At 41.6% G+C, this 25,529-nt stretch overlaps 1 protein-coding gene and 1 long non-coding RNA gene across 9 annotated transcripts in view; one reads left to right on the top strand and one right to left on the bottom strand.

Moving 5' to 3' along the window:
* HERC2 (HECT and RLD domain containing E3 ubiquitin protein ligase 2) overlaps positions 1 to 25,529 on the bottom strand; it is a 224,831-nt gene that overhangs the window by 13,621 nt on the left and 185,681 nt on the right. For all 8 annotated transcript variants that reach the window (XM_056555877.1, XM_056555882.1, XM_056555880.1 and 5 more), the window contains exons 77-90: positions 25,398 to 25,513; positions 25,117 to 25,315; positions 24,822 to 25,036; positions 19,174 to 19,351; positions 18,338 to 18,499; positions 17,009 to 17,100; positions 15,367 to 15,506; positions 11,188 to 11,375; positions 9,897 to 10,094; positions 9,413 to 9,496; positions 8,958 to 9,099; positions 6,355 to 6,549; positions 5,008 to 5,120; positions 4,565 to 4,755 (exon numbers count right to left, since the gene is read on the bottom strand). In XM_056555877.1, the coding sequence (XP_056411852.1) occupies positions 4,565 to 4,755; positions 5,008 to 5,120; positions 6,355 to 6,549; positions 8,958 to 9,099; positions 9,413 to 9,496; positions 9,897 to 10,094; positions 11,188 to 11,375; positions 15,367 to 15,506; positions 17,009 to 17,100; positions 18,338 to 18,499; positions 19,174 to 19,351; positions 24,822 to 25,036; positions 25,117 to 25,315; positions 25,398 to 25,513 (2,213 nt within the window). The remainder of the gene's footprint in view (positions 1 to 4,564; positions 4,756 to 5,007; positions 5,121 to 6,354; positions 6,550 to 8,957; positions 9,100 to 9,412; positions 9,497 to 9,896; positions 10,095 to 11,187; positions 11,376 to 15,366; positions 15,507 to 17,008; positions 17,101 to 18,337; positions 18,500 to 19,173; positions 19,352 to 24,821; positions 25,037 to 25,116; positions 25,316 to 25,397; positions 25,514 to 25,529) is intronic.
* Positions 1 to 25,529, top strand: part of LOC130355579 (uncharacterized) — a 44,915-nt gene that overhangs the window by 11,464 nt on the left and 7,922 nt on the right. Inside the window, exon 2 of the long non-coding RNA XR_008888587.1 lies at positions 14,505 to 14,699. This is a non-coding gene — a long non-coding RNA (uncharacterized LOC130355579). The remainder of the gene's footprint in view (positions 1 to 14,504; positions 14,700 to 25,529) is intronic.

Raw genomic sequence — 25,529 nt, 5'->3', positions numbered from 1 at the left:
ACTACAACTCCCAGCATGCCGAGACAGCTGTTTGCTGTGTGGGCATGCTGGGATTTGTAGTTTTGCAACATCTAGAGTGCTACAATTTAGAGACCACTGAACAGTGATCTCCAAACTGTGGACCTCCAGATGTTGCAGAACTACAACTCCCAGCATGCCCAGACAGCAAACAGCTGTGTGGGCATGCTAGGAGTTGTAGTTTTGCGAGATCTAGAGGGCAGTATAGAGATCACTGTGCAGTGGTCTCTAAACTGTAGACCTCCAGCTGTTGCAAAACTACAAATTCCAGCATGCCCACACAGCAAACAGTTGTCTGGGCATGCTGGGAGTTGTAGTTTTGCAACATCTGGAGGGCTACAGTCTAGAGACCACTATAGTGGTCTCAGACTGTAGCCCTCTAGATGTTGCTAGGCAACTCACCGGCTTATATCGCATCCAGGGAGCCGTCCTCTTCTACCGCACGCCGCCCGCAGATCTCTGTCGCTGCCCGCTGATCGCCGTCGTTCCGCTGCCTCCGGACGGGTAAGTGATCTTTGGCGCTGCTCCTCTTCGTTTTCCCCGTTTTGGCCCGCCTATTGTGGGTGGGCAGGACGGGGAAAACGAAAGTAAACTCTCCCCGCCCCCGATCTGCTATTGGTGGTCGCGTCTAGACCACCAATAGCAGGGATAGGAGGGGTGGCTCCCGTGCCACCTCACTCCTATCGCTTTAGGGGGATCGTGGGTGTCTTAGACACCCGCGATCCCCCTTATATTCCGGGTCACCATAGACCCGGAATCGGCGCAAAGCGCAATTGTGAATTCACTTGCGATTTGCGCCGATTGCCGACATGGGGGGGGTCTAATGACCCCCCTGGGCATTTGCACGGGGTGCCTGCGGGCGGGGACCGAAATTTCCACGGGCGTATGGATACGCCCTTCGTCCCCAACAGGTTAATGTATTAATAACTCAGATGCTTTTACTTAAATTCTGATTCAGAGACAGTTTTTTGTGACATATTCTACTTAAAGATAGTGGGAAATTTTCCTCAATACTTGCATCATCTCTTTTGCGAAAAATTCCAAAATTGCATGAAATTTTGGAGAATTTAGCATTTTTCTTTTGAAACTGTCTGCTTTTAAGGAAAATAGACATGTCACATTATATACTGATTCACATATACAATATGTCTACTTTATGTTGGCATCAGAAAGTTGACATGTTTTTACTTTTTGAAAACATTAGAGGGCTTCAAAGTAAAACAGCAATTTTCCGAATTTTCATGAAAAATTCTAAATCTGAATTTTTCAGAGACCAGTTAAGTTTGAAGTGGATATGAGGGGCCTATCTGTAAGAAATCTCCCATAATGGACCCCATTATTGAAACTGCACCCCTCAAAGTATTCAAAATGACATTCAGAAAGTTTGTTAACCCTTTAGGTGTTTCACAGGAGTAGCAGCAAAATGGAGGAGAGAACTCAAAATTTAATTCGCCCAAATTCCGCTTCCACTGGGAATGTGGATTTTGTGCTGAATTGATGCGGAATTGGTGTGGAATCCAAGCGGAAATTCTGTTAAAGTGTTAGTGGGAGTGTTGACTCCTATAGAAGTGTATTGGGCTTTCATTTGAGGAGGATTTCCACCTGAGGAAATTCTGCCATGTGAATAGACCCTAACATGTTCTTGTAACGCCATTTTTTTTAAGGTGGATGTCCTTAAGGGGGTAGGCACAAATTAACTGAAACTTAAGCTACTAAAACAGCCCTGAGATATACTGTGACAGCAACAACTATGGACAGGATCTGTTCACACCTGATGCACCACTATTCTATTAAATCTGGCAACATTTGGGAACTGGGGGAAAAGTTGCCCATAGTAACCAATCAGATCGCTTCTTTCATTTCTGAAAAGGCCTTTAAAAAAATGAAAGAAGCGATCTGATTGGTTGCTATGGGCAATTCAGCAACTTTTCCTCTGGAAAGGTTTTGATAAATCTCTTTTAGAATCTCCAATGTAAGTGTAAACATAGTTTTAGGATCTGTTCACACCTGTGCTGCAGCGTCTATTTTGCTGGTTCTGTTGTAAAACTAATACCAACAGTGTCTTACTGACAAATACTGCTTTACAATGGTTTGTTGATCATTTTGCCACTCTAGGAATGGCCCATGTCGGGTAAAGTGCACTTGATGCACTATCCCTGATAAAAGGGCCTTTTAGGCCAGAAACGCCTTTGTGCTTAAAAAGACCTTGTCTTCTATGCCACATCTGTAACAAGCCACAAATTTACACAGGCTGCAGGACTATAACTATGGCGGACAATTATCAAAGTCAGTGCAGGTGTATATAAGTTATACACAGGTTTTGATGGTGTAGTTGGAGTGTACCTGCACAAGATTTATTACATGGTGCAGAGCAAGTGATAAATATGGGGCTACTACAATGTTTTTGTGAATTTTCCCTTCAGAACATCACTTTGTATGATTCCTATTCTGAGACTTCTTTTCACCCCTGCGACCTTTGTATGACTTTTTGAAACTGCTGCCTACAGCCAGTGTTGTAAGCCAGGTCTGGGCTGGTGTGTGTTTGTGGTGCAATTAAGAGCTACGCGACAAATCTGCATCTTTTCGAGAATAGTCACACTTCATAAGTCTCTTACCACTGCAGAGTGAAAAAGCAAAATTGTGTACCAAAGTCATTACAGTCAAAATCAATTCAGCAAAAAGACGCACAATTTTGTGTAAGTGCGACAAATCTGCAACAATTTACAACAAAGGGCAGTGTAAAAAGCTTGATAAATGACCCCACCACCACTATAGGCCCTTATTTACTAAGAGTGGAGTGTAGGTTTCTTTGTGGATTTTAATATCCTCAATTTTTTTCCCACGATACTTACTAAGGTTTCCCTACATTTTCCACTTTCCCTACTTTTCCCAACGATCACACCCCTTTTTTGAGTTCTCTTAGTAATATGGAGAGTTAGTTGTGTTTTTTTCAATTCCAATGCAAATTCTGGTGCACAACCTGACAGAATATGTCGGGTTTGCAAGGTGTGCCTTTTTCTTTTATTTCTTTTTGGCAGTCTTAAATGAAAGACTCCAGAATGTTAATGCCACCTATCCGAAGCTGCACTTCCCCTCCCAGCTAGTGGGGAATAGAGCAGGCAAGTGTGTACGTATTCTGTAACACCATTTTACTGATTCAGACCTGCCGCCCCCTCAGTGCACAGGGGTGGACTGAATGGCAACGGTTAATACTTAAGGCGAACTATGCCTAACTAAATTCTAATATATGGATTTGTGTTTCATGTAACATGAATAAAGTGTATGCAGTTTTTCTTTTTCTTGATACATAAAGCCGTTATATTTAACAAATAAAAGCCGGGCTTGACTTCCACTTTTTATTCATGCCTCCCTGGCAACTATTAGACATCTTATCTGTATAAATTTAGCAGCAGACGTATTTTCAGCCAACACTGCCCCCCGCAGGACTACATAGTATGTGCATGTTAATTTATTTGCCATAGAACCCCTTGATATGCAGTAGTTATAATTTCATTTTATGTTTTAATTCTATTGTAATAGAAGTTTTTCAAACTTGACTGTCAAAATCACAAGATATATTTACCCCAGCTTGCATAGAACAAAGTTTGGTCTCCACACTATTTTTTCTTTGCAAAGCATAGAGCTGATCAATACACATCTATTAGATTATTTATGTTCCTTGATGAGTTATATGGGATTAAACAATATAATCTGCTCTACAAGCCAAACTGAAAAAAAGACTTAATAGATAAATAGTAAATAAATGGCCTTCTGAAGTCATACTGTGATCAATGCTAAACATAAGTGGTCTCCAAACTGTGGGCTTCCACCTGTTGCAAAACTACAACTCCTAGCATGGCAGGAAATCTGTTGGCATGCTGGGAGTTGCAGTATTGGAGGAGTGCCACAGTTAGCAGACCACTGATCTACGCCCTCTGAAGCTTCGGTCTGATCATCACGTCATGACAGCTTTTATAGGCCCGTCTGACAGCTCTTGAATCTAGCCAATCTGAGCCAAAACCAAGAAAATTAATGGGGGAGATTTATCATTGCATTTAGTGTTTTCTTTTTTTTTTATTCCTGAGCACTTTGTTTTTTTGCAACTTTTGAGTGTACACATAAATTAGCAAACAGCCTTTCCTAAGCAACTTTCACTTTGCAGTGGTTGTGAATTTATTAAGTTTGAATGTCGCACGTAGGCATTAAAAAAAAAAAAAAAAAAAAAGGGGAAGGTGCAAACCCATCCAGACCTGATTTACAAAACTGAAAAGTCTTTTTGTGAAACATTTTAAGAGTGCTAAGAGGAGAGGAGGAAATATTCAAATTGGTGCTTCCCCCCCCCCCCCCTGTATGTTAAATGTGTCTCAAGTAAGCAACACAAAACAAAAATGACTTTAAACATCACTTAAAAGAAAATAATGATAACTCTCCCCCAATTACACTATGTAGTGGCAAAAAGATGTGTGTGTGTGTGTGTATGTGTGTATATATATATATATATATATATATATATATATATATATATATATAAAATCTATCTACGTACCTGTAGCCAATGGCAAGCCTGACATACTCTGCTCGATTGTCAAGGGTTATATGCGTGTGCTTGGAGCTCAGTTGTATGTCTTGACCGCTTGCGCTGGGCACAGTGAAAGGAAGAATCATTGCTTCGAATTCTTCTGATGTTGCCTCGTTGTCCCGAATATACATAAGACCAGGAATAAAGTCTTTATCCACCTGAAAAATAAAAAAAAAGGAAAAGATGCTGTTTAAAACGCAATGCAAATGTTGCATACAGAGTCCATTCCCCCTGTTAGGACCAGGCCAGACAAGGATAATCTTGAATTGTGTGCTTATCTTGAATTTGGAGATATAATAAATGAGTATTTCTCTATATCCCTCCACAGAGAGGTGTATTTGGCTACCGTGACAGCGTGTTCTTCTTCTGCTAATATGAACATACATTAGGCGGTTAAATCTGAGCTTTACCTCACTGAGGTCAGCAATTGTCAGATTCATGCCTGCCAGCTGCTTCCACACCGGTTCAGCCAGATTAAGACTTAGAGGGCTCCCAGTTCGAATTGCAATTCCAAGAAGCACACCTAGAGAAAAAGAGAACAGAAATGATTTAATAGTTTCTGAGTCACTTGCTATTAACCAACCCAGGCTATTATTCTGAATAGCGCTTTCATTTTTCTACTGCATACCTGAAAAGGGAGCAAAGAGACCTGACAGATTGCTTTGGGTAACAGTTCTATTTTTTCTGCATTGCTTCTCATAAACAAGCCTTAGGGCATCTTCACAATCTATATAACCATGGGCTGCATTTTCCTCTTATCCCTATTTTTGGTACAGTTTATTTCTTTGAAACACCTCTTAATGTCCAGTTCTCTCTAACTGGCTGCAATGCAGCATTCTATACCAAGGCTGGCAGTAGCACAAATGATTTCTTACTGCAAATACTTAGCATTTGTTAATATAGAAGCATACACTGCGGACCTGGAATGTGTTCAATTTCGAGTTTTGTCTACAATTTATTAGTTTCACTCAGTTCAAGCTTTCCCAGGAAGACTGCACCAAATATACAGCTGCATTGTAACCGGAATTACATATAAGGCTATTGTCACATCAAGAAAGTGCCCATACTGATCAGATACTTTTACCCTATCATGTGGATAAGGAGTACATTGTATTATTGGGTAATCTGGAATGCATTCTAATAATCCTTCTACTAACAAGTGTATATAATAGGTCATGACTTCACAAGCTTGCTGCAACTTGTATATAAGGGCCAGGACTTCTATATGTGTAATATTTGGAGCACAGCTCAGGCATAAATGTTTGTTTTGTGCATAAATGGAGGGGGATAAGCAGGAAACTAAGTGACATCAGAATTTTTTTTTTTTTTTAAGGGGTAGTAACATTTGGGGCGTGACGTCACTTCTCTGTCTCAGAAATGCAGCATTTCCGAGACTGAAGCATCACCCGGCATTGCATGGAGAGCAGGATAAAATGTCTAAGGGTGGAATACCCCTTTAAAGTGGATTAAAAAAAGAAATGGGAAATATAATAGGAAGGAAGTCTTTTCTCCTCCCTGCTGGATCAACTTTTGGTTCAAAAACTGCAGAGGCATTTTACAAATAAAAAAAAAGTCCCTCCAAATCGCAGATAAAAAAAAAATGCTGTGAACCCTATTCCCCAGATCGTGACAATGTCCCAAGAAAACCATCATGACTGTGTGCTAGCTCACTTTAGATCAAATGAAACCCTATATGAATAGGCTATACACGCATTCTTCTGTTCATAATACTGTTCTCCTCCAAGGAGAAGACTTACCAAGAAATCTGAACATGTTCATGTGAAGGGTGGTCTTTGCCGCTGGATTCAGCAAGAAGCAGTCCCTGTTAGCCCCAGACTCATCTCTTCCATTTGGAGTTACAATAAGAAGTGGAGTCAGTCCATTTTGAAGCTCTTCACACATTTCTGCAATGGATTCACTATAGCCGCCTCCACAGTCATCAACAGATTCGCCTAATATGCCAAAACAATGAGTTTGTATGTTACTTCACCTCGAGTCTTAGACAGGTCTCTTATTAGCACCACACATGTGAAAATGGTAATTTACCACATTCTACTTTATAAGACTGTTCAAGCTCTGTCATGTTGCACCAGGACCAATATCTGAACTTGGCAGCAGTTCAACCTTTTACAAACACTCAAAAACTGTTTCACATAAGCATAATACAAGGGCATTTCATATTGGGGCTAGGATCACACCACGTATTTACATCCCTGTACTTATTTTTTTCAAGGAGTACCGTATATACTCGAGTATTAGCCGTTACGAATATAAGCTGAGGCCCCTAATTTCACCCCAAAAACCCAGGAAAAGTTATTGACTCGACTATAAGCCTAGGGTGGGAAATACATCATGCCCCCCATGTCATCATCCAGACCCTCGTCATTAACACCCTCGTCATCATCTCCCCCCTTCATCATCACCGCCTGTCAATCCCTTCGTCATCATCCAGACCCCCCCTTTTGTTTTCTACTCACCGGGCCGTCCATCTTCGGCCATCTATGCTGCAGGGACCGTCCGGTGGGGAGGGTTAGTCGTTCCGGGCTGTCCATCTTCACCGGGAGGCCCTCTTCTCCGCTCCCGGCCGACCACGGACTAGTGACGTTGCGATGGACGTCCCTGAGCGGTGGCGTCAATGCAGCGTCACTAGTTCGGGGCTGGCCTGGAGCGGAGAAGAGGGCCTCCCAGTGAAGATGGACAGCCCGGAACGACTAACTCTCCCCACTGGACGGTCCGTGCAGCATAGATGGCCGAAGATGGACGGCCCAGACCACCTCTCCACTGGTATTTTTATTTTTTTTAGTTCACTCGAGTATAAGCCGAGGGGGGCGTTTTCAGCACGAAAAATCGTGCTCAAAAACTCGGCTTATACTCAAGTATATACGGTACTCTAGTCCTCCTCCGTTGTGCCTGGGCTGAAAAAAAAAATGAAAATAAACTTTCACTCACCTTTCAGCATTCCCCCTCAGCGCTTTTACAGCTGATCGGTCCTCCAGTCCAGTCTTCTTCCTTCTTACGTGTGCACAGATCGTCACACAGCACTCAGCCTACCACCAGCGGCAGCGATGTCCCACCTCGGCCAGTGATAGGCTGAACGCCGTGAGACTATCCGTGCACAGAAAGAAGGCAGCAGACCGAACCGGAGGACCGATCAGCTGTAACGGCGCTCAGGGGGAACGCAGGAAGGTGAGTGAAAGTTTATTTCCCTTTTTTTCTTTCTTTTTAATTGTTGGGCAAATTTACCAATAGGACAATATTCAACAGGACACAAGAATGATGGGGTGTTTTTTTTTTTTTGTCCTGTTAAAGGGAAACTGACAAGATAGTCACCCACACTAAGCTGAACATATAGACTTATAGGGGGGAGATTTATCAAAACCTGCACAACGAAAAAGTTGACCAGTTACCCATAGCAACCAGATAGCTTCTATCATTTTTCAGAGGCCTTGTTAGAAATGAAAGAAGAAATCTGATAGGTTGCTATGGGCAACAGGTCAACATTTACTCTGCACAGGGTTTGATAAATCTCCCACATAGTGTGTGTGTCCCTCTTTTAAATGTGGTATCTCTCAGCAGCATTGGTAGATCTGTTGAGCAAAAGTAAAAATATGCTAGTTTAGAGAAGCTAGTAAGGGGGTGTTCCTATTGCTCTTTTAGTGACTATCTCTTGCCCGTCCCACTTGTCCCTTCATTACCATTAACTCTTCTGTTTACATCACTCCCCGCAGCCAAGTGATTCAGCTGTGCAGCTGCAGATACAGCAGCAGGAGTAGTGATGCGTCTCCCCATTCGGCTGTGGGGAGCGACATTAGCAGAAGAAGGATTGAATAATAATGAAGGAGCGGGTGGGATAGCCAGGAGATCGTCACTAAAAGTGCAAAGTGAATGCCCCCATTGCTAGTTTCTCTAAACTGGCATATATTTACTTTTGCTCATAAGTCTGCAACAGGTCCACGGATTCTGGTGAATGACACCTTGTTGGAAAGAGGGTTAACACCATAAGCCTATTTCAGCTTAGTGTGGATGACCCTCTTGTCAGTTTCCCTTAAAGACCAGGTTGCTAGTGGATTCTGCTTTTTTTTTTGTAACAGAAAGACAAAGGCAATAGGATGCAACCTGTTTTGAAGGTACTGTTATGAAATGTAAAAAAAAAAAAAAAAAAAAACAGGAAATCGTTCCTTTCAACAGATGGCAAAAAGATGATGTAAACAGCACTATGGCAGCAAGTCCTAGGCCAAAGGGTATGTTTATTTGTCAAGGTTCACTGCAATTTGCCATTTAAAGCCACATTCACACTTAGCAAATAAAATAAGGCTAAGATTGGAGTGTAATGTACATCCAAAATGTATAAAGCTCATACCAACAAATTTGACCTTCCAGACGCGATGAGGTAACAGAAGGCTGTCAGGACTAAAGGAAGTCATTTTAGCACACATCTGGCCAAATACAGATTTGGTACCATCTGGACCTGCCAAACCTCCTTTACTTCTTGAACGTTTCACCTACAAAACAAATCATAAAAAATATATATCAATCAAATGAAAAAATATGTTTATGATCATAAAAGAGCAAAGGAAAAGTCATTATGACTGTGACTTAAAATTCACACCAGTTTTTTATTTCAATGCTAAACTGTAAGTAACTTGTACAGCAGTTAGTTTTCATATACGGTATAATCACTGGAGATCTTGCTGCTGTATCCCATTTGTTGCATATCGGGAAAGCAAGTTAGCATTACAAGGGCCAGAAAAAAAGTGTTCCAGAATTGTATCTGTAGATCTATCCAGTTAAAGGTCACCAGACAAACCAACGTACCTGTATTCTGTTCAATTCAACCACTGGGCCATGTTGGCGGTCTCGTACCATAGTTGCTTGGACAACTTTGCGGAATGCAGCCTCCTGCAGAGACAATTTAAAGTCAGTCTAACAATGCAAGTGCTAATAGTGCACATTATACACAATGCTAAGATATTATCTATAGGCCCGGTGAGCAGGAGAACAGCAGGTTACCACTAGTGTTTGCTTTACTTACAGTTCTCTACTTGGCTGCACATCATTGGAGAACATGTTTGTTAGGCAACATGCTGTGAAAGAACTAGCACAGCCTAGCAGTGTGTAAGAGAACAAGCAACCCATGAAATGACAAGACAACATATCACTGCCAGAGCAGAAAGCAAGACTATTTTAACGGACGGCTCAGGAAGACATCAAGGGGAAGAAAAAGTGGAAGTTCTATCCCAGGTCTCAAATTCACATATTTTTCATACTGTAAGAATTTTACTGCAGTTCAGACTCTTACCTTTCCTTGGGAGATCAGAATTCCACGCAACGTATCAAAGCCAATGGAGGGACCTTGACCAGTCTCATCTAGTTTTCCCTCCAAATCAAACATAGGGATGCATGGACAAAAGAGCTCAGAGATATGGTGAAGTAACAGCAACCTGTTTCTTAAGCCTATAATTGCAATCTCTTGAAGGTGGTTATATTCCATTGGTACCTGTAATAGTAATTGTCACACAGGTTTATTATTATTAATGAATAGAAAAAGAGCAACAGACCATATGACAGTTCATGTGTTACTGTACCAACCAGAACTGACATACTGACTAGGTGAAAGAACACACATAACTGCCTTAACGTTTAAAAAAATAAGAGAAGAAACCCAGGCCACAGACTACAATGTGTTTTATAAAGTCTGGGTTAAATAAAATAACAGTTTCTGGAATTATGGGCGTTTTCATCTAGATGCACTATGGAGGGAATAAATTCGACTTTGTCCAACATTTTTTTGGTTAGATTTGTTCCAATATTTTGGCACATGGGCTATTCTGCACATGATGGGCCACTTCCAAGCAGTTATTTTGGACTAAAAGCATGACTGAGGTTTTTTGTTATGTTTTTTTAAATGGTGCCAATCATTTTCTGGCACATAATTTTGGCACATTGCATACAAAGCTTAACTTTGTGCATCTGCATCTAAAAGCTGCTAACTCACAAACAATTTGCCATATTTTTAACATTGTGCATCCCTTTCATTTATAAAAAGCCTTCTAAAGGTAGGGCCAACAGCCAGATGGCTAAATGTTCTCTATTTATTCCCCCATATATACACTGCTCTACTAGTTATAGTAAGACAATTTTGGACTAGATAGATAAATATGGAAGCTGTCCAAGGGAAAATAACATTTTTCTCCATGGCTGTGAATGGTGTAATTACAACAAAAAGCTATACTTAACAACCTCAGTCACCCACAATTGTCAAGCTCCTCCACTGGTCTTCACTTCTTCCAGTGACGTCCTGACCCCATAAAAACTGTCCCGCTCTGCCAGTCAGTGGCCACAGCAGTGTCCTGCCTCAGTAAATGATAAGCTGAGCGGGCTCGTCCTGCAGGTGTGGACATCACAGGAACCTAGAAACCAAGACCAGTGGAGGTATGGGAACATCAGCGTGGCAGCTGTGGGGGATCACAGAAGGAGATTATAGCTTATTCATTATTTTTCACCACTCCCACTTTGGAGAAATTTTCCCCCAGACAACTCCTTTTTTTGTCCTATTTAACCAAATGATAGGTTAATCTGGGATAGGTTACCTGTGTAGGGAGCTTGCCTGCATTAGCAGGTTTACTTGTAGACCAGGCCAATGTGTGAGCAGAACCACAGGCAACTCTGTTTATCTTTTTACCCTGAAGAGCTGCAACAAGGCGGGGCCGCTGAATAGCATTCGTGGTGCCATCTCCAAGCTGTCCCTCATCATTATCCCCCCATGTGTAGACTTCACCTAAAAACACACACAGACATAATTTATCAAGATTGTACATACAGGGAAAATAGTAGGAGGGGGAGAAAAGTTCAATCGCTTGTTCCTCTTTATTACAGTTTTAAAAGTATCTAAATTGTACACCTTACTGTGTTTCCAATTCCACAAATACAGCCCGAGAATGCTGGCCAGGCACCCATACTCATGCTGTAGAGCCAAAAAGGTTTCATTATCAGTTCCCTATACTAAAAGATGACAACAGTTGCTTCTATATAATGGGAACGAAAATATCTGAACAGAAACAGAATGACAATAACTATGACTATGCTATTGTGATAGAAATGTGGCATCTAAGCAGCTTACACAAGCTTTAGGTCTATGAAAAAAAAGATGTAAATGGTTCACATTACCTGCTGCTGCATTGAAAAGACGTGAAATGTGAATGTGTAGAAAAAAGGTATAAAAGTTATTAGCTGGGAAGCATGCCCCCAACTGTCCCAATTTAGGCGGGACTGTGCTTTTGTAGCACCAAACTTTGACAGAGGGAAAAGCCATTGTTTGGCTACTCGCCCTGTCATTCTATTCTATGGGCCCACCGGATGCATTATCCGGCAGCCACAATAGACTGTTCTCCTCTTATACGCTCACAAGTGACGTCATCATGTGCCAGAGCATGAATGGAAGAAAGAGGAGCAGTCATGCTGTGGACTAAGCTGGACCTAGCAACTAGGAGAGTATGTTTTTTGTTTTCTTTTTATTAATCCTGAGGAGGCATCTATAGTGGGTCTGCTACCTACGGAGAAGGGGGCAACTATATACAGGAGTGCACCTAACTACAAGTGGGCAACTATCTAGCGGGATCTCCCTACCAGGAGCAAATATCTCCAGGGTGTCTACTAACAGGGGGCAGCTATCTAGAGGAGGGGGAGGGGTCAACTTACTTGTGGCAACTACCTAATGGAGGAAAACTACAGGAAGGGATCTGTCTCCCTAATAAAGCCTATCAAGGGAAAGTGAAGAACTCAAATAAGAAGAGATGTCACCTGTGTGTCACCAGATGTAACTGTATTCACTTATATGGGTAATGATAGCTGTTGTCAGTCTGTCGCTTGTGTATAGGAGGTCCTCCTAAACTTAGATGACAGACTGACAACAATATTGCAGTAAAAGAGGTATTCTACATGTGAGGCTGTGGCTGAGGTAGTGGTTAGGGGTATGTCTGTGGGCATGGTTTTGGGAATAGCTTGTTACTTTTTTACTCAGCAAAATTAGCAGGTATGGTGAAGGAATTTATTGCTAGAAAAATGCCCTTTTGGTTTGTTTGCTTGCTTTGTGTGTGGTACACAGCTGTGACAACTATGTCGCATATGGTTGTTAGGCAAGTCAAGTGGGTATCTGAGTTTATTCCAGTGATTTCTAGGAATAATCCCAAATTGAGAAGAATTATGCCAAGGGTGTGTATTAGTCATACATAATAAACAACATTAATTAAAACAGAAAAGACAGGGTACTCTGGTCATCAGTCAAGATGATCTTATTTTCACTAAGGGATTGCCTAGGATAATGTGGAAAGTCCAGCTCACCTACTAACTCCCATGCTTGGATCTCCACCCAGACTCTGTGTGTCCAACAATAAAGAAAATGAATTGATCCAGCACTTGGAAAAACAGCAGCTTTATTTTCAAATCCTCTTTAAAATGGCATGGAGCTTGTTACACTTCACATCATCTGAGCAAACTTAACACGTTTCGAGCGCATGCGCTCGAAATGTGGCAAGATCGCTCAGATGATGTGAAGTGTAACAAGCTCCATGCCATTTTAAAGAGGATTTGAAAATAAAGCTGCTGTTTTTCCAAGTGCTGGATCAATTCATTTTCTTTATTGCCTAGGATAATACCTCACGTCTAAAGGGAGAGGGTGGAGAGTGAAGGAAGTCTGGATGATCTGACCAGCAGCTCTGATAGACTGTGTGCCATATGTACATGACATCAGTAGCACCCAAGCACTGCCCGGTGGGAGGAAGCCAAAGGAAAAGAAGGGATTGGAGTTATGTTGCTGGCAGCCCACACAACAGGGGATTATCTGACAGACATGGGTGCATGAAGCATGATCTTTGCTTCACCTTGGTATAAATTTACAGCACACAGTAACAAGCTTGCTCATTTATCTTACAAGATTTGCAGCAGTGTCCTTTCTCACTAGAGAAGAGCAGTGCCAACCCACCTCAAGTGTACCCAATACTATCAATTTATTGCAGGTCCCACTGTAATCTGCATTTTTTAATGACAAATTTAAGGGGAAAAAAATACTACTTTCCAACCTGTCCTCAGATTGTTAGTCTCCACTTACTCTCAATATTATGGGGAACAAGTGCAGAATAAAGAATAGCTGTCATGTCTCTCCCTAGATGGAAGGTAAACTGACTGAGTTGCACCGTATAAATAATATACAAGGGCACTTTGGCAGACAGTGTATGGTGTCAAACATCGTTGCAAGCACCTCATACATTAAATGCCCTACTTTGTCCTATCTGCCTAGGATAGGAACTTTTTATTGCTGTACTGTCTACTGTGCCTTCGTATTTCAACTAAGGCTGCGTTCACATCATGATTTCTCCATCCGACTTGAGTAAACGATTTTATAACTTAAAATCGTATGAAATCGTATATAAAGTCAGATTCAATGACCGCCATTAAAAAAATCGGATCCATTACACAAATCCGATTTCATCCGCATCCGATTTCACACAATTTTTGTTCGGGTTTGAAATAGGGTTTGACCATGATTTCAGTCCTGAACAAAAATTGTGTGAAATCGGATGCGGATCAAATTGGATGTGTGTAATGGATCCGATTTTTTAATGGAGGTCATTGGATCCGACTTTATATACAATTTCAAAGGTTTTTAGTTATAAAATCGTTTACTCAAGTCGGATGGAGAAATCGTGATGTGAACGTTGCCTAAGAAAATAGGTGGTAAACAGAGATCTACTCCATTCAGCTTCCCCTGTCCTTAAAGGCATATTCCTATAAAAGGTTTTATCAGTAGATAATGCAAAGATTAACAAGTTTGCAAATACATATATTAATTAAACTTTCATCTTTTTCATCTTGTGCCTAATCCTGTCTTTCCTTGTTTACTGCTCATTAGATTACCACCGCACCGTACCAAAGCCCAGGAACCGCATGTTTTGGCCAGCAGCGGTGTATTCACCATAGCCCTGCTGGCCTCAACTGCCAATCAAGAATGAATGTCACCCCCATAGAAAGTCAGTGCCGAATGGAGGGTTGCATCAAGCTTGTCGGCAAAGTGGGATAACCACCTTCCGTAGGGATCAGTATTTGGGTGAGAAATCACTTCCTTTTAAAGGTCCTCCTGTCATCAGTAGATAATGAGTTCTGGTAAATGAGATTGTACTAGTCATCAATATTATTGGATAACTTCTTATCATTGTTCCATATGGTTAGGCAACAATTAGGGCAAGATCAGTATGAAGTGTAGAGGTCTTACATATTTCTATGTACAAATACTATACACGTATGAAGTTGACCCTCTTCCGCACCAGATGGTCCTTAATGTATATGGCAACATGAACAAATAAACACTGTAAGGTGATCTACACAGTGAAAATTAACTGGTGAGTTTAAATAGAGATCTCTATGGACTTTTACTGAATAAAGATAAAATCGCAGGCTGTAAATTTAAATGGAAGCAGCAACAGAAGTAAACAAACTCCACAGATTAGATCGTCTTTGCCGATTACAAGCAGCAGCGCTGAGATTATATGAAGACAGAAACCTTGACAAAATATTAGAAAATTCAGGAACCAATAAACCCACAGTATCCTCAGGGAACAAGTAATAAACGCTGGCTATTTCCACTGTGAGATTGGCTGTAAAGTCTAGTATCAAAGACAAACTAATTTTATTCTGAAAGCATCCCCTCCTCCCCTTCCTGACAAGAAGGATGGAAAACAAGAAATCATGCATGGAAGAATAAAAACAGAGCTTACCGTCCTCTGTGCAACAGACACAATGCAGTGACCCTGTGGCAATCGCAATAACTTTCTTCCCCTGAAGACCCTGGACTTGTCGTGGCCTCCGCACGTGATCATCTGATCCATGACCTAGCCGGTGATAGTCACCTTTTCCCCTGAATATGAACATTTGTCAGTTAAAAATACCATTCGTCCATCATGCACTACTGACCATTTGCTTGTTTGGAAAACTCCGGCCAAAATTTTCATTTTTTTATACTGTGTAGGCTGCCGCAACTAAAATATTAAACCTGAACTTGCCTTCCGCCACTCCCCCGATGCCACTGGAAGAGATATCCCGTCCTCCTGCTTTAGTCTTCTACCTGCTTTTGGGGCCTGACACGTCACAATGTGCTCAGAGAAACGCCAGCCAGTGATAGGGTGAGCGGCTGTGTCATGTAACAGGCCAGGAAGAAGGCCATCATTTGCTGAGCTGGGATACTGCTGCAGCAGCCCGGGCAGATCAGAAAAATATTAATTTTAGCTGGAGTTCTCCTTTAAAGTTTATATATCAGTTTCAGAAACTAGGGTTACAGAATGTAAATATGTATGAAAATTAAAGGATGATAATGTATTTAAGTCTGAAAAGGAAGATGTTGTCTGGAGAAACCAGATTTGTATCTTCCTCCTACTGACACAAATCAAAGTAAATGACAGATATATAACAGCAAAGGAAGAGGAGCAGTTGCCCATAGGAACCAGTTCAATCCTGGCTTTCAAATGGCCTTTGGAAAATGAAAGCAGTAATGTGATCGGTTGCTATAATAACAGCTCTACTTTCCTTGCACTAGCTTTGACAAATATTCCTCAATATGTTGCCATATAGTTAGAAGAGTAAAAAATAGTTTTGTCATTGCCAGTTTGATTTACTGCTTCCATGATCAGTCATTATTGTGAGAGAACCAAAGAATCAATGTGCTGCATGGAAAATAAAGCACTGTAGGGAGTCCATTGACATTTATGGATGTATATTGTTCTCAAAGAATGTGAACAGCCCTCCTACCTTGGAGACCTATGCAGAACTACATACAGCTCTTGGTTTGACACAAGATACATGAAAAGGAATGGCCTAAACATCCACTTACAAAAAGTGACAGGTTTTATCCATCAAATACTTAAAGAGGACCCACGATGGCCTTACCTAACCTGCCTGTTTTATTATATGCTTGTATTCCCCACAAAACAATAATTCTGTAACATCTCCTCTTATAGCTCTGCGATGTGCTGTTCATCTGTTATTATTACTAAAAAATGTATTAGTAAATAGCCAACTCAGCGTTACATTTTTTTTAGTAAGAAGAATGCCACAGCAGGATGTTTAAAAGTCCAGGTCAATCTCTGCAGCCTGAGACCAACGTGATCAGATGTACTGGAATCCCATAGACTTGCATGGGACATCAAAGTAAACCGCCACCCTCGCAAAAAAAGGTGGGTTAGGGTTAATTTAACTGCACTATATTTTTAGTTGACATAAGTAACAGGTATACAAAGCTTCATCAAAATATCTCTAGTTATGCTGTAACATACATACAAACACACATATATTGAGATATATATACACGCACACACATATCTAGGTTGCATTGTTGCGGATTACAATAGGCAAGAAATAATGTACCATGTATAGACTGCACCAGACTTAGTCAGAGCCACAGAGAACTGAGAACCACACTCCACTTTGGTAACCCCAAGTCCTGTCAGAGAATCAATCTGAAAAGAAAAACATATGTAAGGTATAGGGCCCTGATCAGACATCAGAGAGAACATGAGTAACATGTAATTAGACAAGTGCGCAATTTCAATGAACCTCATAGTACAGAAGTTACATTAAAAAGGTAAATTCACACATACAGGAGCCTGGGCAGATTTGATGCGAAGGATTAGTAACTGCCGATTCGAAGCTGTGCTCAGTCATTTAGTTTACACTAGCTTTTGCCCGCGGCTTCGATTGCGTTAAATTTGGGGTAACAGAGATCTACTTTTTACGATCCTATAGTAATGAGGCCGCTCTGGGTAAAGTCTACGGGAATCCAAACAACCCGAATTCTTTCAACTTTGATCACCACATCTAAAGCTTTAATGCCGTACATCTGCCGGAACGGCAATGTCCGGCATTAGTCACGGGTCCTGGCTGCTGATAGCAACCGGGACCGAGCAGGTATGATGCTTCATAACCCTCCCGTGCCGCTGTGTCGGGTATACCCGGCGTTCTGCTGCAAGGGGTTAATTCACACAAACTTTGAACGCTCGTTTCACCCCTTCAGGGGCGGAATTTTAGAAAACTTTAAAACACGTGTTTCTTTATCTCTAATTGTTAGCCTAAAAACAAAGTTTCATGCTTCTAGCTTCAAAAATGACGGACTTCCATACAAACTTTGAACCCCTTTCTCACCCCCTTAAGGGTTGAAATTCGAAAAATCCTTTCTTATTCCTCGACTATGTCTTAAAAACAACACCTGTGAAAAAAATTCAGCTTTCTAGGTCCAAGGGTTTAGGCTGGGCGTTGATGAGTCAGTGAGTCAGGCTTTCTCTTTATATTATATAAAAAACATCTATCTATCTATCTATCTATCTATCTATCTATCTATCTATCTATATATATAGATATATAGATATATATATGTATATATAGAAAGATAGATTGAAATCTGCAGCAGAAAATCCTGTGCATCAAGTCTGCTTACATGTGAACGTACCCTTAAGAAGTTTTAGGCATTTTCTATTTTGCAGTCTACAATCCCTTACAGTATGTAATATTTACTAGTAGACTATCGAGCAATGATTGGATTTTGAACGCCTCAGTTTATAATTTGGACATGGTTCCCTGAACAAAAGGCATTTAAGATGTTTTTTTTACTTTTCAAAAGCCTGGTATGCTGAGAGTTGTAATTTTGCAACAGCTAGAGGCACACTGGTTAGAAAACACTGCTTTAAAGTTAAGACTTACTTTCATAGGTACTTTGCATCCATCGCTGCCCCCTCGTCCAAGTTTTCCATAATCTCCATCTCCCCAAGACCAGACTGTGTCGTCATCAGTCAAGCAGAGCGTTTGTGCATCCCCACTACCACAGGCAATGTCAATGACACGATATCCTTGCAAGGCCTCCACCTGGTGTGTAACAAAAGACTTTTACATCTAGAGGAGTTTTAAATGTTTATTGTAGTAAACGGGTAAGGACTACGATACTAGCATGCAGGACACCTAGACCAGTGTTTCCCAAACAGGGTGCCTCTAGCTGTTGCAAAACTACACCTCCCAGCATGCCCGGACAGCCGTTGGCTGTCCGGGCATGCTGGGAGGTGTAGTTTTGCACTAGCTGGAGGCACCCTGGTTGGGAAACACTGACTTAGACCTATGTTCACTAAGGGTATATTCACAAAAATCTTTAAAAAAAAAAAACTCAAAATGGAGGTTGCTGCAAGGATTTTGGTGCCGATTTTGATATAGAGATATGGATTATATATCCATTTATCTATCATACATATATATATATATATATATATATATATATATATATATATCCATACATATACAGTAAATTTGAGTAGCGTGTTAGTACAGTTAGATTTGCTTTGGTTGGACTTGATAAAGGGAGGAATCCCGAAAGCTTGTCTCTACAAAATTCTGTTAGTCAAATAAAAAAAGTATTACAAGATACTGCAACATTTTTTGATTTACATATAATTAATATATATATATATATATATTTTTTTTTTTGTATTTTGCCATTTTATTCAAGCTCCCACTGTATTATTGTTTGTTAAAAGGAAACAAATACTAACCAACTTAGGCTTTAGTTGATCCTCGCTATCACCATGTCCAAGACGTCCATATCTTCCTTTACCCCAAGTATATAGCTCTCCGGCTGCTGTAATGCATGCACTGTGTGCACCACCTGCAGCTATATCTATAACTTCTGTTCCTCGCAAGGACTCAATAACACGAGGCCGATCACACGGGCTGCAAAGACAAGTGCAAATAAATACAACGGCTGATAAGTGAAATGCAGCTCTATCAATTCTATGTGAGATGAAGGTAACTGTAGTTTGTCATATAAGAATGTCAGAGTTTCCATTCTGTGAGCCACAAGACGGGTAACAGACCTTCTTTACTGCACCCCCCATTACATTGCATCTATATAGCTGCTAACCGTGGCATTATACTAACATACTAAGAGACATGAATTGACACGATCCGACATTTTCATTTCTTAGTTGACAACCTATTAAATGGAAGGACTCCAGCATTTTACTTCTTATTCTCTATCTAAAGCATAGGGAATAAGTGTCTGATTGCAAAGGGTCCCTACTGCTGTGGCACCCTGGGTCGAAATGTCCCCCCTCCATGCATCTCTATGGGAGAGCCATTCCCGTGCATCTCTGAGAGAGACACATGGGTGGGGCTTGTCGACCCTTCTCCGGACACAAAGAGTGGTGCAGAAGATCACAAAACACACACACACACAATCTGATTATTCCCTATCCTATGGATAGGAGATAAGATGTAAAATGCTGGAGTACCCCTTTAACCCCTTAAGGACCAGGCCATTTTACACCTTAGGACCAGAGCGTTTTTTGCACATCTGACCACTGTCACTTTAAACATTAATAACTCTGGAATGCTTTTAGTTATCAATCTGATTCCGAGATTGTTTTTTCGTGACATATTCTACTTTAACATAGTGGTAAAATTTTGTGGTAACTTGTATCCTTTCTTGGTGAAAAATCCCAAAATTTGATGAAAAATTTGAAAATTTTGCATTTTTCTAACTTTGAAGCTCTCTGCTTGTAAGGAAAATGGATATTCAAAATATTTTTTTATTTTATTCACATTTCCAATATGTCTACTTTATGTTTGCATCATAAAATTGACGTGTTTTTACTTTTGGAAGACACCAGAGGGCTTCAAAGTTCAGCAGCAATTTTCCAATTTTTCACAAAATTTTGAACCTCGCTTTTTTTCAGAGACCAGTTCAGGTTTGAAGTGGATTTGAAGGGTCTTCCCATTAGAAATACCCCACAAATGACCCCATTATAAAAACTACACCCCCCAAAGTATTCAAAATGACAATCAGTAAGTGTTTTAACCCTTTAGGTGTTTCACAGGAATAGCAGCAAAGTGAAGGAGAAAATTCACAATCTTTATTTTTTACACTCGCATGTTCTTGTAAACCCAATTTTTGAATTTTTACAAGGGGTAAAAGGAGAAAATGTATACTTATATTTGTAGCCCAATTTCTCTCGAGTAAGCACATACCTCATATGTCTATGTAAAGTGTTCGGCGGGCGCAGTAGAGGGCTCAGAAGCGAAGGAGCGACAAGGGAATTTTGGAGAGTACGTTTTTCAGAAATGGTTTTTGGGGGGCATGTTGCATTTAGGAAGCCCCTATGGTGCCAGAACAGCAAAAATAACCCACATGGCATACCATTTTGGAAACTAGACCCCTTGGGGAACGTAACAAGGAATAAAGTGAGCCTTAATACCCCACAGGTGTTTCACGACTTTTGCATATGTAAAAAAAAATATATATTTTTTTTCACTAAAATGTGTGTTTCCCCCCAAATTTCACATTTTTTCAAGGGTTAATAGCAGAAAATACCCCCCAAAATTTGTAACCCCATCTCTTCTGAGTATGGAGGTACCCCATGAGTTGGCATGAAGTGCATTACGGGCGAACTACAATGCTCCGAAGAGAAGGAGTGATATTTGACTTTTTGAGAGCAAATTTTGCTCGGGGGGCATGTCGCATTTAGGAAGCCCCTATGGTGCCAGAACAGCAAAAATAACCCACATGGCATACCATTTTGGAAACTAGACCCCTTGAGGAACGTAAGAAGGAATAAAGTGAGCCTTAATACCCCACACGGGTTTCACGACTTTTGCATATGTAAAAAAAAATATATATTTTTTTTCACTAAAATGTGTGTTTCCCCACAAATTTCACATTTTTGCAAGGGTTAATAGCAGAAAATACCCCCCAAAATTTGTAACCCCATCTCTTCTGAGTATGGAGGTACCCCATAAGTGGACCTGAAGTGCACTACGTGCGAACTACAATGCTCAGAAGAGGAGGCGCACCATTGAGCTTTTGGAAAGAGAATTCGTTTGGAATGGTAGTCAGGGGCCATGTGCATTTACAAAGCCCCCCCGTGGTGCCAGAACAGTGGACCCCCCCCCACATGTGACCCCATTTTGGAAACTACACCCCTCACAGAATTTAATAAGTGGTGCAGTGAGCATTTACACCCCACTGGCGTTTGACAGATCTTTGGGAGAGTGGGCTTTGCAAATGGAAAATTACATTTTTCATTTTCACGGATCACTGTTCCAAAAATCTGTCAGACACCTGTGGGGCGTAAATGCTCACTGCGCCCCTTATTACATTACATGAGGGGTGTAGTTTCCAAAATGGGGTCACATATGGGGGGTTCCATTGTTCTGGTACCATGGTGGCTTTGTAAACACAAGTGGCCTTCAATTCCGGACAAATTTTCTCTTCAAAATCCCAATGGCGCTCCTTCTCTTCTGAGCATTGTAGTTCACCCATAGAGCACTTTACATCCACATATGGGGTATGCTCTTACTCAGAAGAAATTGGGTTACAAATTTTGGGGGGCTTTTTTTATTTTCCCTTGTGAAAATGAAAAATTTAGGGTGACACCAGCATTTTAGTGAGAATTTTTTTTTTTTTCACTTTCCCATCCAACTTTAATGAAAATTTGTCAAACACCTGTGGGGTGTTATGGCTCACTATACCCCTCCTTACGTTCCGTGAGGGGTGTCGTTTCCAAAATGGGGTCACATGTCTGTATTTATTGTTTTTATTGAGTTTGCGCTGCGGTGAAAAATTTGCCACAGCCCAAACTTGAAGCAGAAAACTTACTGTAAACCCGCCAGTGTGAATGTATCCTGTACGTTCACATGGGGGGGCAAACCTCCAGCTGTTTCAAAACTACAACTCCCAGCATGTACTGACAGACACGTGCATGCTGGGAGTTGTACTTTTGCAACAGCTGGAGGCACACTGGTTGGAAAACCTTCAGTTAGGTTCTGTTACCTAACTCAGTATTTTCCAACCAGTGTGCCTCCAGCTGTTGCAAAACTTCAACTCCCAGCATGTACTGATCACCGAAAGGCATGCTGGGAGATGTAGTTATGCAACAGCTGGAGGGATCGCAACTACAACTCCCAGCATGCAGAGACAGCTGTTTGCTGTTTAGGCTTGCTGGGAGTTGCAGTTTTGCAACATCTGTAGAGCTATAGTTTAGAGACCACTGCATAGTGGTCTCCAAACTGTGGACCTCCAGATGTTGCAAAACTACAACTCCCAGCATGCCCAGACAGCAAACTGCTGTCTGGGCATGCTGGGAGTTGTAGTTTTGCAAGATCTGGAGGTGCACAGTATAGAGATCACTTTGCAGTGGTCTCAAACTGTAGACCTCCAGCTGTTGCAAAACTGCAACTCCCAGCAAGCCTAAACAGCTCTCTGGGCATGCTGGGAGTTGTAGTTTTGCAACATCTGGAGGGTTACAGTTTAGAGACCACTATAGTGGTCTCAGACTGTAGCCCTCCAGATGTTGCTAAGTAACTCACCGGCTTCCGTTGGATCCAGGGAGCTGCGTCGCGGTCCTCTTCTTCCACCGATCGTCGCCCGCTGCCGCCGCTGATCGTCGCCGCTGCCGTCGCCGATGGGTAAGTGGATCTTCGGCGCCGGTCCCTGTCGGTTTCCCCGTCCTGCCCCGCCTATTGTGGGAGGGCAGAACGGGGAAACCGAAAGTAAACCCCTCCGCCCCCGATCTGCTATTGGTGGTCGCGTCTAGACCACCAATAGCAGAGATAGGAGGGGTGGCAACTCTGCCACCTCACTCCTATCGCTACAGGGGGATCGTGGGTGTCTAGGACACCCGCGATCCCCCTTCTATTCCGGGTCACCGGGTCACCATAGACCCGCATGACCCGGAATCGGCGCAAATCGCAAGTGTGAATTCACTTGCGATTTGCGCCGATCGCCGACATGGGGGGGTCTAATGACCCCCCTGGGCATTTGCGCGGGGTGCCTGCTGATAGATATCAGCAGTCACCCCGGCGCGATCCCCGCCCGGCGGGGACCGAAATTCCCACGGGCGTACAGGTACGCCCTTGGTCCTTAAGTACCAGGGAGCAAAGGCGTACCTGTACGCCCTTGGTCCTTAAGGGGTTAAAAGGGGTACTCCGGTGGAAAATATTTTTTTTTTCTAAATCAACTGCTGCCTCTGGACAGTTCCTGATACAGGCATAAGGTGTCAGCAGAGTGCACTGTGGACAAGACAAAAGAAATTCAAAAATTCAGAAAATCTAAAACAAAAAGAATTTCCCACGTAGCATACAGCTGCTAAAAAGTACTGGAAGGGTAAAGATTTTTTAATAGAAGTAATTCACAAATCTGTTTAACTTTTTGGCACCAGTTGAAAATGATACCCTACTTGTATAGGTTTGATTTTGTATCACTTCAGAAAAAAATCATGAATACATGCAGGAAAATTTATACGTTTAAAATTGTCATCTTCTGACCCCTATAACTTTTTTATTTTTCTGTGTTCAGGGCGCTATGAGGGCTCATTTTTTGCGCCGTGATCTGAAGTTTTTAGCGGTACCATTTTTGTTCTGATCAGACTTTTTGATCACTTTTTATTCTTTTTTGTGGTATAAAAAGTGATCAAAAATGCGCTATTTTGGATTTGGAATTTTTTTGTGCGTACGCCATTGAACGTGCGGTTTAAAAAGCAGTATATTTTTATAATTCAGACATTTACGCACGCGGCGATACCACATATGTTTATTTTTATTTACACTGTTTTTTTTATTCTTGGAAATGCCGGGTGATTCAAACTTTTATTAGGGGGAAGGGATAATTGAAAGGGTTAATGATATTTTTACACTTTTCTTATGCAATATTATAGCTCCTATAGGGGGCTATAACATTGCATTAACTGATCTTTTACACTGATTGATGCATCTCCATAGGAATGGATCAATCAATGTTTTCGGCGATTGAATGCTCAAGCCTGGATCTCAGGCTTGAAGCATTCAATCGGCAATCAGACTGCAGGAAGGAAGGTAAGAGACCTCCTCCTGTGCTACAGCTGTTCGGGATGCCGCGATTATACCACGGCGATCCCGAACAGCACCCTGAGCTAACCGGCAACTTTCACTTTCGTTTTTAGCCACGCCGCTCAGCTTTGAGCATGCGGCCCAAGGGTTAATAGCGCGCAGCACCACGATCAGTGCCGCGGGCTACTAGAGGTGGGTCCTGGGTCCTTAAGGGGTTAAGTACCTATAACAACTTGTTGTATACATTGGTCTAATACAAATTTGCACTAGAGATGGAAAAGGTTTCAATAATTTAGTAACTAAACTTGATTACGTATTGGGAAAAGCATGAATACTGTACCTTCTGTTCCCATGGCCCAATTTTCCATCCTCCGCCTCACCCCACGAGTACACCTCTCCTTCAGAAGAGAGAGCCAGACAATGCTTTCCACCAGAGTTCACTGCCACCTTTTTCACAAAAACGTGTTGAATGGATTCTAACAGTGTGGGTGTAGATACAGATTCAGTGCCACCAATGCCCAGCCTGCCACCAGCCCCATATCCAGTAGCATACAACTGAAAAACATTATGATTGAAAGTCTGTATCAATTTAATTCCTATAACATCAGAGGAAAAGCATTCATCGATTCTGTTACCTTTCCATCAGCTGTAACAGCAAATAGGGTTTGCTCTCCTCCAATCAGTTGTACAGGTCTAAGTGTGGCCAATGCTTCACATGGTGTTGGGACTTTGACTTTCGCACCTTCAATTCCTCCAAGTTGCCCTCTGTGATTATGACCCCAGCCATAGATGGTTCCACTGCCACCAGCTGACAACGTCCAGTCATCAGGTCGTCTACAAAGATAGATATTTTTTATAAAGAAGGCTATAAACTTTAAATGTGCCACTGTACATACATTAAATATGTACAACAAACCTATTCATCCACTGGACAAGCTGCTCATCCTGTTCTCTCCTAAAAACCTCATGGCTCTCATGGACAGTGTTCATATTCTCATTATCTGCCATCAACTCACGAATCTTCTTTGCAACCTTCAAAAAAAAGTTT

This window comes from Hyla sarda, chromosome 2 (genome assembly GCF_029499605.1).
Source record: "Hyla sarda isolate aHylSar1 chromosome 2, aHylSar1.hap1, whole genome shotgun sequence".
In the NCBI taxonomy this organism is placed as follows: Eukaryota; Metazoa; Chordata; class Amphibia; order Anura; family Hylidae; genus Hyla; species Hyla sarda.
This window is presented reverse-complemented; position numbering and strand designations above follow the sequence as displayed.